General features: G+C 41.1%; 1 protein-coding gene across 7 annotated transcripts; it reads right to left on the bottom strand.

Moving 5' to 3' along the window:
* Window positions 1-250: 250 nt before the first annotated feature.
* On the bottom strand, window positions 251-14,624 carry ptpn3 (protein tyrosine phosphatase non-receptor type 3). 7 transcript variants are annotated; one of them, XM_078252981.1, is made up of 28 exons: window positions 14,461-14,622; window positions 14,110-14,173; window positions 13,716-13,781; window positions 12,917-13,058; window positions 11,902-12,036; window positions 11,698-11,740; window positions 11,433-11,514; window positions 11,238-11,282; window positions 11,087-11,139; window positions 10,793-10,910; window positions 10,603-10,690; window positions 10,396-10,484; window positions 10,250-10,313; window positions 9,733-9,935; window positions 9,518-9,643; window positions 9,261-9,419; window positions 7,791-7,875; window positions 7,624-7,701; window positions 7,451-7,507; window positions 6,425-6,581; window positions 6,090-6,286; window positions 5,705-5,795; window positions 5,452-5,513; window positions 5,194-5,340; window positions 4,340-4,468; window positions 2,989-3,134; window positions 2,726-2,861; window positions 251-925 (listed from the first exon to the last, which is right to left on the bottom strand). In XM_078252981.1, exons 4-28 carry the CDS (start codon window positions 12,983-12,985, stop codon window positions 851-853), a joined length of 2,634 nt encoding a protein of 877 aa, XP_078109107.1. In that variant the 5' UTR covers window positions 12,986-13,058; window positions 13,716-13,781; window positions 14,110-14,173; window positions 14,461-14,622; the 3' UTR covers window positions 251-850. The 7 variants fall into 7 exon arrangements, 6 of the variants coding, with proteins under 6 accessions (XP_078109107.1, XP_078109104.1, XP_078109106.1 ...); XR_013502127.1 differs by lacking the exon at window positions 12,917-13,058 and having other exon boundaries at window positions 3,000-3,134; window positions 14,461-14,624; XM_078252978.1 differs by lacking the exon at window positions 12,917-13,058 and having other exon boundaries at window positions 14,461-14,623.
* Between the last annotated feature and the right edge of the window lie 834 nt (window positions 14,625-15,458).

Here is a 15,458-nt window from a genome sequence, read left to right as displayed (position 1 = left end):
TTTGCCCTAGCCAGACACAGTTTGGGCTGATTTGTGATGCTGAGAGTTTTAGTGACATGATGCCAGCTTTAGAGACATTCAGCTGAAGGTTAAATAAGCAAACTCCTCATTTTGCAAAGAAGTGTGAAAAAGGCGTGTATAAAACACCATAATAAGAGCCTTAAGAGAATTTCAACATAAGGTGACATATCTTTATTTAATGTTGTAATTTGTGACGTTCACTGTCAAAAGAAATGACAAAGCAGACACATGAGTATAAATCAGTGTTTATTTAGTGTCTTAATAATTTAAGAGTGTTTGAACAGTGGGGTTTGGTGCTCCTCTGGCGGACGCCGTGCCCTTACAGTATATGCTGTAGTGATCTAAAGCCTGCTTTGCATGCTCTTTGTGTTTGGACACAGATAAACTACAGATTCTAACGATTCTGGTCTGCTTCTGCCGCCCCGTTCAACCGATCGACTGGAAGGTGTCAGTCTAAGGCACACATAGCTTAATAAGTAGAGGCAACACTCCTGAGTGGCCTCTTGGACAGAAATCAGTAGCTCACATCAGTTTTACATCAGTCTCTATGGAGACCACAGCCTCTACAAGTGTACAAGCAAATCAGCAAACACTAAGGCCGACTAGGTGTAAGATTCATTCTCTCACATTGAATCTAGGCTACACAGATCACAGACAGCTGTGATCTGAAGCTGGTTATACTCTCATTATCCAGTATGTGTACCAGTCCCACGGGCGGTGACAGAGGTTAATCTGTTATAGCACTGTAAGTCCCTCTGTGGCAGTCACCTACAATGAGATGAGGCTGAAATGGTAAATGTGTCTGTTTTGGTCCTGTTGCTGATTTGGGCTACGATGCTGTAGATCCCTCCTGTTTCTCTTTGTAGACTTGCAGAATGGCCTCACACACAAACTGGAACTGACACTGAAACACACAACAAAGAGTTACTAGATGTTACACAACACTGCTGTTTTTGAAAGGGTAGTACTGATTATATTCTATATTTTTCCTCCTAGTTAAATTCCATGAAAAGAACAAATCAACAATTAACGGATCCTACCAACAAGTCTGTAAAAACCAAAAGCCTGATTCTTCTGTGTCATACAGCTCCACTGTTGTCCAAAAACTATTACACACGTCAATGAGCCAACACTCACTTACACACCAAATACGTATTAATACGCAGCTGATAATAGTCCCCAACAATGCACTTTTTACTGCAGTTTGAGTAACATTTCCAAAGTCTACAGCCATGCTAGCACCTCTGTGAGGCTGTACTTAGGCACAGCGGTGCTCTGAGCTTAATGCTAACGGCAGCATGCTAACATGCTCGCAATGACAACATGCTGATGTTTAGCAAGTATAATATTTACCATGTTACCTTAGTTTAGCGTGTTAGCATTTACATTTACTAATCAGCACTAAACACAAAGTAAAGATGAGAATGATTGTAATGGGATTAGTTTAGCAGATATTTGATCATAAACCAAACTGGTTAAATTAAAATTTTAACCTGATGATGGCACTAGATATAAAAGTCTGTGGATCACCAAAGTAATTACAATTCATCCTAAGGAGGACATAAACCCATGCCAAATTTCACGGCAATCCAACCGTCAACGTTGTTGAAATGTGAACCTCATGGTTGCGCTAGAGGAAAAGTCAGAGGATAACTTAAGTCAATATGGTTTGTTGTCTTGAAACCATGAATCTCTGTACAAAATTATTTCATGGCAAATCACTGAATAGTTGTTGAGATATTCAGTCCGAACCAAAGTGGTGGACTGACCAACCAACACTGCCATCTATACAGCCACGCTGCTAAAAATAAAACTCCATCTGCTGAGGAAGATTGTGTGATATGATCGAAAGCTCCAGACCAGCTACTGAGTGGACCTTGTACTGAGACTGCTTTGTAAACTGTGCATTTGTGCATTCATAGAATAATGCCAGCCATATCCTTTAACATATGGCTCATTAACATGAAGGTTTGTCCTCTGACTGTGCATGTTTTCCACCACTGTCCCAGACACAAACATATGAGGAAAAACTGAGGAAGAATTCCATCAGCACTAAAACATCAGAGAGAAGAAGCCTCAGGGACTGAATCTCCTTTCAAAATAAGGGTGATAGTGGCCTAGAAGCAGGCATGTGACCGGAGGGCTGACATATTCCCAGTACTACCTCCTATCAAAGCAATGAGCAACACTTTCCTCTCTCTCGACAAATGCTGCTGAGGTGCCACCAGCATGGCTTCCAACCTCAGTTTGCCTGCTCTCGCTCATCAGCCATCAGTATAAAACTGTGGCAGCCACGTCTCTGAGAATTAATGAAGGTTAAAGATGACAGGATCCTTACAGATGTCAAAAACAGGGACATTAGCCTTTAAAAAGTAATTATTGGCACAGTGATGAGATGTTCTCTGTGCACATCCCACCTTATACCAAGTCTTTCACCTGACAGATGTTCCTATAAAACAAATTAAAACAAGGCGCAAGTTTGACAAGTTTTAGACTACATGTAGAAGACAAATCAGCTTGAAGTTATGATAATAAACAGCTCCTAAAGAAAAATACAATACAAAAAGAAAATACAATGAATATTGAGGAAAGCTTCAAATTCTCTAAAGCAACAGGTTATCATAATGCCATAAATTAAAATAAAGAACTTAATAAAGGAGAGAACAATCGCTGTGGCATAAATCCTTGTTCTGTTTTTCTGTACCGTGGTCTGAACCATCATGGCTCGCTGATCTCTCAGTGTTTTGACCACGTCCAGCGGGAACATCGGCCGACCCTCATCCAACAGAGTGAGTGCCGTTTCCATGGTGATAAGAACACCTGTCCGTCCAATCCCAGCACTGAAATTCAAAACAAACACAGCATTAAGTGGATTTTAGAGGTGTACATGCCGGCAGTGTTCAATTAGAGTATACACAGTGTGTGTGTGTGTGTGTGTGTGTGTGTGTGTGTGTGTGTGTGTGTTACCTGCAGTGTACCATTAGTGGCTCTTCACCTCTCCTCCTCTCCCTGACTGAGCTGATGAACAGCAGGAAGTCTGAAGGGTCATCGGGTACACCGTGGTCGGGCCACGCGACATACTGCAGGTGTGTGACTGCACGTTCCTCACCCCGCTAACACATACACAGACACACATATACATACACACACACACACACACACACACACACACACACACACACACAGTATTTTGAAAATTTAAGTATTTCATAACCTGTGTATTTATATAAATATATCACCCACATGAGACTTAACTCTGCAGCCCTACAGACTCAAACACTCTGACAACATTCAGCATGTAAGAAAACAAAAGGGTGTAGTGGAAAAACTGAGCAGGTGAGGAGAACAAACCTGCACGTGACCAGTAGGGAACACTGAGAATAGGAAGTGAAGAGGGACACGGTAAAAAGAAAAACAGCCGGAGAAGAAAATGGCTGAGTTTAGAGTTTAAAATGGTCATGTGGCCTGTGATTCCATGCAGAGATTAACTCGCTCCACCAGAGGAACAGATGGGCCCACACAGCAGTATCTGTGTATGCATGTGTGTACCTTCATACTTCATGCCTCCTTGAGCATTGTCTTTTTATTTACATGTTTGGCATGGAAGTTAATGTGGAAAACAGCTAATTTTAATCTGATTATCAACCACATAAAGTGTTTTGAACTTTTGGTGTTTAAACTCGATCGGATAAACCTCTCAGGAAGACACACCTGCACACCGTTAATACACACTAACGCACATTCCCACACATGCACACGTACAGACCAAGCCTCCCACACGGAGGTGACTGTATGTTGGCTGCAGATAGTTTGCTGCCTGCAGTGAGCTCTGTTATGTGACATATGGCACAAACATGGTACATGTCACTGCAAACATACAAACAGAAAAAGGTCTGTGTTGTGTGATCATGGTCATGCTTTGCTCAGGTTTCATGTGGATATGAAAGCAGGTGGGCACTTTGCTACTAGGGCTGCAACTAATTATTTTCAGAATCGATTAATCTGCAGACTATTTTCTTGGCCTATTTTGACCTATTTGTTTTGGCCTATTTAAGATCAGAAAAACACACACATTATAATGTCCCAGAGCTCAAGGTGATATCAAAGGTCTTGTTTTGTCTGATCAAATGTCCAAAACACCAAAATATTAAATTTACTATCATATTAATACAAGAAAATAATGCACATTTTCACATTTGAGAATTTAAACAAGATATTTGAACTTTAAAAATGACTTTGAATGATTATGATTATCAAAAAAGTTGCCATTTCATTTTGATTAATCGACTAATCATTACAGTGTTATTTCCTACTGTACCTGTGTGTGTTTCAGAGTGAACTGCCGCGTCACATACGCCAGGTTACACTCCTCAGAGTGACACTTTACCCGCATGTGCCCGTAATCCTTCACTTCCGGCGGATGCGGCCAGTACTGGTGGCACTTGGTCTGCAAGTGTATGACATCACAGACAAATTACATTATACGTGACATGAGTCATCAGTCAGGATACAATCTATTACTACTGCTACATCAGCTGCACTCTGCTCTCATTAAAATTAAACTGATATTCAACAGCGTATGTTCCACCCGGCAGTCTGAGGAACAAAAGCAATTCATCAGGAGCAGAATGTGAATCGATTGTCATTTTGTGTGTGCATATGTGTGTGGGTGAGAGTGATCGCCAAGTGGAGAGAAACTCAGGGCACTTGATGAATATCAGGAAAATGATCAATTAATGAAAACATCTGGTTACCAAGCAACAGCTGAAAGAGAGACTTCATTCAACAAGACCTTCATATCTCGCTGCCTCTGTCTCTGTGTGGATATGTCTTCCTCTTCCAACCTTTAAATTAATTCTCTCATTGGAATCCAGCTCACACTTTACATTTCACCATTCTCTACACCGTGAAACCCTTTAATTACGCAACTGTGCCGGTTTATATTTTTTTTGTGTGCAAACATCACCGCTGAACCTTGTAATTACAGTAATCATGTAGCAAATAAAACACAAAACAGCATATAATAATATGCTAGTAGCGCTGCAGTAATCACTGCGTTAATGCGTCTCAGATATTGAGCTGTGTAATTTCAAGTGTTTCCCTTTCTGTTCACTCATTTCCATATCTGTGTGAATGTGGCTGTAGAGTATAAAATTATGAACGCATGTATACCCGTCCCCTCTCTGTCAGAGTTGTTAGCATGATGATGGTGTGTATCTGTTGCTCCCAAACAGTCTGCCAAAAGTGAGTGCAGGTCTGTGGCAATGGACCCTGACCCGCAACATAACGTAAACATACACCAGACACTGGGGGCGCCACCTATGAGACAGACAAATAAACAAATACAGAGATACACACACCACACAGAGGATGAGTTAACATTAGATGTGACAGGGACAGCACACTCAATTTTACATTGGTGATGCGCACCTCAATGTGACTGGCGTTAATGTAGTCCTCCTGTCCCTGGAGCACCACTCTGGTGGCATCATCTGAAAGGAGAGCAGCGGGTGAGGGTCATAATAGAGCCGCCGACGCACCGCAGGCTCAACCAATTAAATTTCATGAGGTGCGCTTCATATCAAGGTTAGAAATGTAGCACAGAGCAGTGGGTGGGTGGAAGGGCACCAGGTAGAGAAGAGACAAACGGCAGGAGACAGGCACACAGATAAGCAGAACTTACAAGGTAAAACATCCTTATATCGATTCTTGTCCATGTTTTCAGGGAGCCGAGCACAGTTTAGTGAGAGACCAGGCTTCCTCCTGTATAAATTCTATAAATTACAAGCATACAGACACACATATGCACGTAAACACACAGAAACATACTCAAACAAAAAAAATTCCAGGCCAGTGACGGCATATTTTTGTTAGATCGTCAGGATTCCAGGTGAAGATTAGAGCCAACATCTGTCCCAAAAACAGCACTTAAAAAGCTCATTGTGATCAAAAATAACTGGGTGGGACAAACTAAATCCTGCTTAAAATAAAGACATATATTGGTCCAGCTTATGAATACATTTTTAAACACCTTTTTACTGTTTAGCTCCCACCGGTATTTTAAATACCTCAAAATGGAAACAGAGTGTGCCAGATTGTATTCCTCTCTCCAGCTGTCTCATTGACTCCTCCAGTGTCGTGACCCGCTCCAACTGGCCAGGTGACGGCTTGTCTCCCTGTGATTGGCTGGTGAGTGTGAGGGCGGAAGGCAACTGCAGCAGGGGTGTCACCCGGCCAGGACCTGGAATCCAAGGATGGTTCAAGTCTGTGATAAATATTCATAGAAACATGACAGACAGTGTGCACACTTATATCACATGCTGCTTCAGCAGATGTGTCACACAGACAGACAGACAGACAGACAGACAGACAGAGACACACACACACACACACACACACACACCTTTACGTCTGATGAGCAAGGCCAACTCTCTGGAGTGCGACTCTCTGCTGGCTTTTATGAACATGACAACCTGATCATGTGTGTGTTCAGAAATGTCTCGACCATTGATGAGCACCAGCAGGTCTCCCTCTAAGAGTTTGGGCTCACATCGACCTGCCTACAAACAACACAGTCATTTAAAAGCTGACATCTCCTCACCATACATCAATCTCATTTCAGTCTAGGGCTTAGCGCTAGACCGATATATCAGCTTTATATCATTAGTTTATTATATATCGTATCAGTGTAATGTTGGCAAATAACTAACAAGAAATCACAGTAGAAAAATGACAAACTAGGTTTGAGGAACTTTCATTACATTTCACCATTACATAGTTTGTCCACCAGGGAGCTGTCAGGTTGATTTTTCAACCGTAAAATGTATCACTCAGGATTTATCTGGGTCACAATAACCCAAATAAAAAAAAAATCTAAAAAGGATATGAGTCAATAGATTATATTTATGTTTTGTTTTTTTAAATTATTATTGGCCGATATATCCTTATCAGATTTTTAAACTACCAAATATCGATATCAGCCTCAAAAATCCAGTATCTGTCAGGCTATACTAACCTTTTTTTGATTTATTTTTATTATCAGTTAATTATGTCTGAATTAATTGACCAATCCTCTGAAAATTGTGAAAAAAAGTCCACAATTTACAAAAGCCAAAGGTGACGTTCACAAATAGTTTGTTTTGTCTGACCAACAGTCCAAAACCCAAAGATAATTAGATCACTATCACATTGGCATTTCTGCTTTGACAAATGAATAACGCAATAATCGCTTATCAAAATAGTATCATGTGTTACACACACACACACACACACACACACAATTTTCTGGCAAGTGACTAATCATTTCATTGACTAATCGTTACAGCAGTCATCAGTCCATATTGTGTTTGCATTTTATCATAAAGTTATATTGACACCTCCTGGAGACACCAGGCCGTCAAACCACAAACACATCTGAGTCGGCTCTTACCGGAGAGTCAGGTTTAACGTGGGATATGGCTAGAGGCATCTTCTGATCCACCCCACCCTAGGAGGGGTTGTGTGACAACACAAACATTATGTGTGTAAATACATTTAGAAAAACGTAAAACGTTGCCTTGTAAGAGAGACACACCACATAAAGAGTGTAAGAGAGAGACCCACTTTAACATTGAAGCCAAACTTGCCGTCATGATCAGGGGCAATACATATCAGCATCAAGTCACCGTCGCCGAGAGCACCCTGCATACACACAAGTACTCAGAATCAATGGACACATGGGTGGATAAACAGTAATACACTTACTTAGAGTTGATGATGAGATAACGGACCTTGTTGTTGTGGTGTGAGCGGTGTTCATCTTCCTCCTCTCCTATACTGTCATCAATGTGCAACAAAGCATCATCTGTCCCCTGGCTATAAGAGCCAGAAAGAAATTAAATAAAGAACAGATGACTTTCAGATGTGATAATAATACAATTTTGAATGCTCTCATATCATAAGATTTTTTTTTATCCTACTATGGTTAACACAAATGCTTAAACAAACCCAAGTTTGGACTGCATGACTTACAGTACAGTTTTTCTCAATTGCTTTGGCACAATCGTCAAATGACTATTAAACTTTATCAAACTATATGACTGCTTATATGAACATTAGGTCAGTTGTTCACATGACTATAGTCATTTAGAATTGCTTTGGTACAAAATGCATTGGTCGGAGCGTGCAGCCTATTTTCTTTTTTCCTTGCACATATTGTACAGTAGTTCCTGATAATTTTGCTGTTGTATATAATTTTTTTCTGTACATGCTTTCTTTATGTATTTGCGGTTGGCTGGTGTCTACATACAATGAAAAATGAATGTTTTGTTGAAAGTATTGTGTTTGCCATGGCTCATATCAATACTATTCAGCTGCCTAAATATACAATGTTAGCAATTGGACAATATCACATAGTGTGTGACTATCACTTTCAGAGTACACTGTCATTAGACAAGATGTCTTTGCATTTTGACTGTCTTGGCTCAAGCAATGATCAAGGAACCTTTTGTTTTGATGACAATACTTTATTCATTGATTCAATTATTTACATTTGAAACAAGAGTTCATTCTTTTGAGTGAGTAATCACCTTTTGCAGGTCACAAAGAGTGGTGTGCTGAATGAAAACAAACGTTATGTGTGTGTCTTATGTGTATGGTGTGAGGATTGTACTTAGAGTTTTGACAACTGTAAGTTGGTTTCAGTAAATGTGCCAAATTGATTGAGAAAAACTGTAATTGCTTTTTTTTTAACCAATACTGCAATTTTGATTTATATTGCAATTGTTTTCTATAAATTAAACACAGGCCTATCTGGTGGTCTACACAGTATTAACCATGATCACTTTGTACCAGTTATCACATATTTAAACCACTTTCCATCTCTCCCAACAGCCAGATATCAAAATAATACATAGTGGTGCTTCTTCCCTCTCGAAGAAAATCTTTGGCCAAGGCTAACTAGTGTAGAAAAGCAAAAACCTCATTAAGCAGACAACAACTGGACGTTTTTTTTAAATGGTTTGGCCAACTTATTTATTTATTTATAATTTACATTAACTAGCAAAATCTTGTTGTAAATTAAGTCGCAGCTTCTTTGATTCAAACATTGCACTAAATCCAATTGAAATGTTGATTTAAAAATGATTAAACTCTCAGCCCTAACATGCATCATGCCAGCAAAGCCCACTGAATTGAGAGAGATTATATGTGTGTGTCTAAGAAGTAGACAGATACACATTTCTTCTGTAACTGATACTTACTGATGCGGTGAAGTGTCTCCCTCGCTGTCCTTGCTGCTCAAAGACGCCCTGTATGTGTAGAAGACATCCTCCCCCTCTGACATATCTTTCAGGTCATTGGTCAGCTCAACTGAGGATGGGCGAGGCTTACGGATGCCATGGCGAACTCGAGGACTTCGCCTGCCGGAGAGACAAACCAGCAGAACCAGGAGAGTATAAGATTTGATCAAATGACACAATCTGAGAACATATAGTTGTGGTTGATCTGCAGGTCGTACCAGTTGGGGGTGTTTGGGGGCGACCTAGAGGGCAGACTCTTGGTCTCCAGATAATCTGATGAAATCGACCTCCGCAGGACTGGGTTCCACACCATCCCTCCCACCACACGCTGGCACACTGGACCACTGCATATTAGGAGGGAAAAGAAAGAACATTTTCAGTGTTTATGACGAGAATGTAAATATGAATATACATGTTACAGGTGTAGGCTAACCTCTCAGTTTTACTGTTGCCAAGGCCCAGGTGTTGTGTTATCAGCTTTTTGTAGGACTGAACTGTGCTGTTGTTGTGTTTGGGGCTCCTGGCAATCCGGTTGGAGCAGAAGAAGGAGTGATGATCCACACAGGACCTCCACAGGTTCTTACAGGTCTTGGGACAGGGCAGAACTAGAGATACCTCACAATCCTGGGTCTCCCCCTGCAACATACAGAGTTTTTGTTATGCTTTATAACGTTGGAGTTCTTTGCCAACTCCAATATTCAAGAACACATCTCCAACTTAAGCTGCTCAGGTTGCATTTGTTGCCGGCAATAAAGTAACTGCCTCTTGTAAAATGATTTATTACTTGTCCCACACATAAACACACAGAAACAACCTGCCAAAAGTGTGGATATGAATCATTCAATCAATGCTATATTCACGTCTATGTAGACCATGTCGTAGTCAAGCTTGTGAAGTGTATAACTTTGTATGTCCTAATAATTACAGTTACTAATTACAGAGGGACTTACATGTTTACATTTCAGATGTATAAGAAAGCGTTTCCTCTTAAATGAAATCTTGATGATGTTCCCCCTACAAGTGAAGAACGCAACTGATTAAAGGAAAAGACAAAAATACAGGACTAAGACATGTAATTAGCGGCATCATCACTCACCAGGGGAAGAAACTGGAGCAAATCATATTACAGAATACTGCAACACCACTAGAGGCCAAACCCACCATCAGAGGGGCATCATTAGTGTCCTGAGAGACAGAAAGATGAGGGAATGACAAAAAGTGTCAAAAATGAGAGGAATAAGAGGATGCATAGGAAGTTAAACTAGAACATTAGGTGGATGTTTAAGCGAGGGAATCACTCTACCATGGCAGCATGCAGCTCCACTCCATACAACTCCAGTGTCCGTGCTGTGTTTAGGAAACAAAGCTCTGCCTCGCTCTGCTTCAGCCCCCTTGAGAACACACAGAGTCACATACAACACCAGGAACCAACTGCACAACAAACTGGTTGTTTGTCAGTGGCAACTAGATGTAATAAAACTTGAATGAATTACTTGTGCTGTGGATGCAGATCCTCCACTTTAGACTGGAAGTCTTCATCCTGCTCAGGAATGAAGTGGCACTTGGAGAGGTAACCGGGGAGTCGAGATGGACAGTGATCCCCCATCTCCGCTGCGAGGAATGGAAAGAGACACTGAGCATCCACACATAACCAGATCCACACATTCACGCACTGACATCTGGGGTACTGTAGGAGAGCTGCTGCTTATTGAGAGCATCCTCAACAAAACTAATTACTCACTCGGTTATTATTAAGTCATTAATCATAGTAGAGAGATGGTACTTACATTGCACGGCGTAAGAGGCCAACACTACAGCTGCACTCAGCGGGCACTGCAACCTGCAATCATACTCCATGATTACACACTACACAGCTACCTACACAACACAAACACTGTGCACAGGGGGGATGGGCGGTTGTGTTTCTGTGTTACTAACCGTCCTTCTCTAATGTCACTCCTGATCTGGAGGAAGTACAGGTGCCTGCAGGGACGAGACAAGAGGAACTTTACTGACTAACGCCTTCAATTGTATCGATAATCCCAGCAGAAAAGCACCTTTCTGAGTCATACATCTTCTCCAGATCAATATCTAGTGGTATATGACTGCTACGCGAGAGGCACATATACTAACCTTGTCTGTTCATGCTGCAGAGAGTTAGGATCAGAGATGAAGAATCGTACTCTGAAGTTCAGATAAAAGGGAGATGCAAGACCTGCAGAGAAATGGCATTTATCTATAGTCGCAAAGTCACCTCAATCCTCCTCTCTCCTACACCTACTATCTATAAATGTATTAAAATGTATTTTAAAAGAAACATTTCAAAATGGTATTTGTCTGCGGCAGTAATGTAAAGGAAAAGAAAGTGAATTCTCTGGAGCCAGAACAAGGCAGACACCTTTTATCTGCTTCTTCAAGGGTTTCTCAGGCTCCAACCATCTCTGAGAAAAAAAGAAATTCATTAAGTATAATGGCTAACTGGGGCTAAAAAAAAACATTTATGTAAGCATACCCTGTGGTTATCATTGTCTAAACAGCAATCAGAGAGAGCAATACATTACAATCCCAGCCCAAATGTGCAGCAGATGAACAGTGAGCTCACAGGAGAGTGTGTGTTGGCCGTGATTGAGGCGATGGCTGTGCTGGATTCTCTGATCTGCAGACTGAAGAGCTGCCTCTCCTGCAGGCCCAGGTGGTCGCATACTTGGTCCAACAGAACCACACCTTCATCCTGCTTCTGAAAGATGCAAACATCAAACAAACTAGCAGATTACTATCAGCCAAAACTTTGAGTGACATTAAGCGGTCGCTTATTTGTACATGTAAATATATTGTGCCATATGTTGCAGTAGTGCCTAACCTAATGTATAGATAGGGATCATTATTTTGGTTTTAAAAAAAGCTGCGACTTTCTCTGTGGTTATTTTAAAAATAAAAAATTGGCTGTAAATCAGATAAACACACTCTGTACTTTAACTATTAATCACTCTGAGGGTAACATGCAGCTCATCTGCATTTTCCTCCCACATTTTGTTACCGGAAGCACATTCACATCACAGGAGGACCACGTTTACTGTAAACTGCGGCAAACCGTGAGTTTTTGCAGCGGGAAATACATTTTTCATGTGAGTGGACACAACATCCAGGTGAATATCGGTTTAAACGGGCCATGCCTTCCACAAATATGACTTATGGAAACACAAGAAACACAGGAGTCATAATAAAGAGAGTAATAGAGAGCTTAATATTGGAAACAGCCGCAGCGCTCTCCCTGCTCTCCTAATGTTCACGTAACGATGCTGCACAGCTGCTGTCTGAGAAAGCCAGATTTGTGCTTGCCTTTCTGCATGTGTGTGTACGCTTATCAGTTTGTGTGAGTGTACTGCTGTCAGGCTGCGTATGGGATGACAGTATGCTGATGATGTAAAAGGTTCCTAAGTGTGAGAAGCTCTGTAAGCTGCAGGAGGTAAGTGTGTCCTTCACACCAAGGTCAAAGTGTTAAATAAGAGATGTGGATCAACAGCAATATGAAAGCTAGTCACTGTATCATGCACAGACAATATGATCATTAGCAGAGACAGATAGGAGCAACATATGATTGAAGATGGGGTACGCACGCTGACTCTGAAGGTTTCGATAGTGCTGTCCAGCAGCTGAACTAGGCAAAGCAGGTCCGGTTTTGGCATGTCTGTTACCTTGGTAACACTACCTCCCTCTCAAGACAAACACCCTGCCCTCAGCTCGTCACTGAGTGGGGACCTGGAAACACATACACAAGCATACACAAACCACAAAAACCGTGTCAGATGTTTCCAGACTGTTGTCTCCTAATGAAAGCACCTCCCTGAGGATGACATTGTGTTGTGAGTAATATATGTGCTGGATGGAACATCGGGCTGCAGTGAGTAATGCAGCGTGAATGCAAAGGAGTGACTGTGTGTGTGTGTGTGTGTGTGTGTGTGTTTGTGTAATTCCTTATTATTTGGCCTGGGTCTGAACATGTCCCTTCCCTCTCCCTGCTGCTCTGTCTCTGCATCTCTCCGCCTTTGGCAGGCAGCTGAATGATAAGAATGTTAAACATTTTCAGAGTTGAACACGCCCATCTACACTAGACTACGACTGATCTCAGACCAGCCGCTGGGAGCACACAGCAGGAATACAAACACACACATACATGCACTGCTAATGCATGCTTAAAGCCAACATCTCACCCCAGCTTGGAGAATATCTATATTTGTGACACAAAAAAGACATACTTATGCAAACCATGACACAACTGAGCTGATAAAAGATGAGTCAGGTGGCATTAAAGCTGAACTTCTGGAAACTAAATTAGTCCCCTGTGTGTGTGTGTGTGTGTGTGTGTGTGTGTGTGTGTGTGTGTGTGAATATATTCATGCAAATATATGTACGTACATGTGTCCGGTCTTGGTTTCCAGGTGAACAATTAATGGGCCCAGGCCGGCCTGTCTCACACTGATTCTGAAAGGACACAGGGTTTGAGTTAATGTTTGAACACAGTGACACACTCTGAATATATTGAAACAGAGCTGGTCCTAGTTTGGTGACTTGTTTTCCATAATAATACCCTCTCACAGACAGGCCTCTAATGAATTTACAAGTAAATGCTACATTTAAAAGCAGATTCATCATGTTGTTTGACACTGGGGGTTTTGCATCTATTTTTGATATGTTCAGAGTTGTGCCCACATGATTACAGATGAGGAAATAAAATAGAGTTATCTTACTTCATGATTCTTTTAACACATACTTTCTGCCAAATATTTATCTGTACAAGTTAAAAGTGTACCTTGTAGGCCATAAGAACACCTAGCATTGATGGTCTCTACTGCTTCACAAACCCAACACATAGCCTACCAAAGAAAAAACAGGGCCTATCTCAGTGTATTAGGCCTATATTTATGTTGTCCGACTGTCAGTTGGTCGATAATGAACACTGCTGTGTGACCTCGCTGTACTTTGAACCAAAGCGCCATAAAGGAACCTGTTGACAACCTGAAGTTTTCTACAGCTACACCCAAAAGGTGGAACACATCAATGGCAAACCTTCCTCCAACCACGGCAGTCCTCGTAACTACAACTTTGCCAATGTATGTTTTTTGAGAAGAGATAGTTAAATGACAAAAAAACATACGTGTACCTCAGTCGTCCCGCTTCAGAGACGGATCATATTCCTAGACTGTCCGCTGTGAAAGCCTCGGGACGGGGCGCCGTCGGAAGAGCCAGGTATAGTAAGGTAAATATCCGGGACAAGTTTCTCATCCCTGGCTGCGCTGAGACTCCGCGCGGCCCCGCCCCTTCGCCGCGCGCGCTCCCGGTGAGATGCGCGCTCTAGGGGGCGGGCGCGCAAAGCATACAGTACAGGACGACGCTGAAGTTGGCATTAGAAACCAAAACATTACAAACGGAGTACTCATACCCACTAATTAAGTAAAAGTACTAATACAACACTCAAATAAAAGTAATACGCTGAAAATATTACTTAAGTAAAAGTATAATCAGGAAAATGTAGGCCTATAAGTATTAAAAGTAAAAGTGCTCAATGCAGAAAAATAGGCGCCATGACTTCTACTTTAGGCTATATGATATTATTATCAGATATTATTATTATATTAGATTATCATTACCCGTGCATTAATGTGTAAGCAGCTTTTTATTGTTGTAGTTGGTTTAAGATGTAGCTACTTTTTTTTACATGGGACTAATGATTATTTTCTTTATGGATTTTTTTTCTGCATTGCTTGGTTTGTAAAAAGTTAGAAAAGACCCAAAGAAATTGCGATCACAATTCCCCAGAGCCCAAAGTGAAACATTTATTATTATTATTATTATTATTATTATTATTATGAGTATTAGTATTCACATTGTTTACACGATTTGATAGTATCACTCAAAGGCAGAGATGCAACTAACCTTCATCATCGATTAATCTGTCGATTATGTTTTTAATTATTTGATTTATCACTTAGTAACTGAAAAATAGATGTTTGATCCTGCTGCCCACTTCAAAGTTCAATAAAGTACAATGAGCTTCAAATCAGGTGAGGCCATATTATAGCAACGTGGAAAGGGAAAATGTGTCATTTGCAATTTGGATAAAAGCTACTCACTACAGCTACAACAGGCTGATGGCAAAAT

This window comes from Sander vitreus, chromosome 6 (assembly GCF_031162955.1).
Source record: "Sander vitreus isolate 19-12246 chromosome 6, sanVit1, whole genome shotgun sequence".
NCBI classification, from domain to species: domain Eukaryota; kingdom Metazoa; phylum Chordata; class Actinopteri; order Perciformes; family Percidae; genus Sander; species Sander vitreus.
Note: the sequence above shows the minus strand (reverse complement) of the source record. Positions and strands in the feature narration are given on the sequence as shown.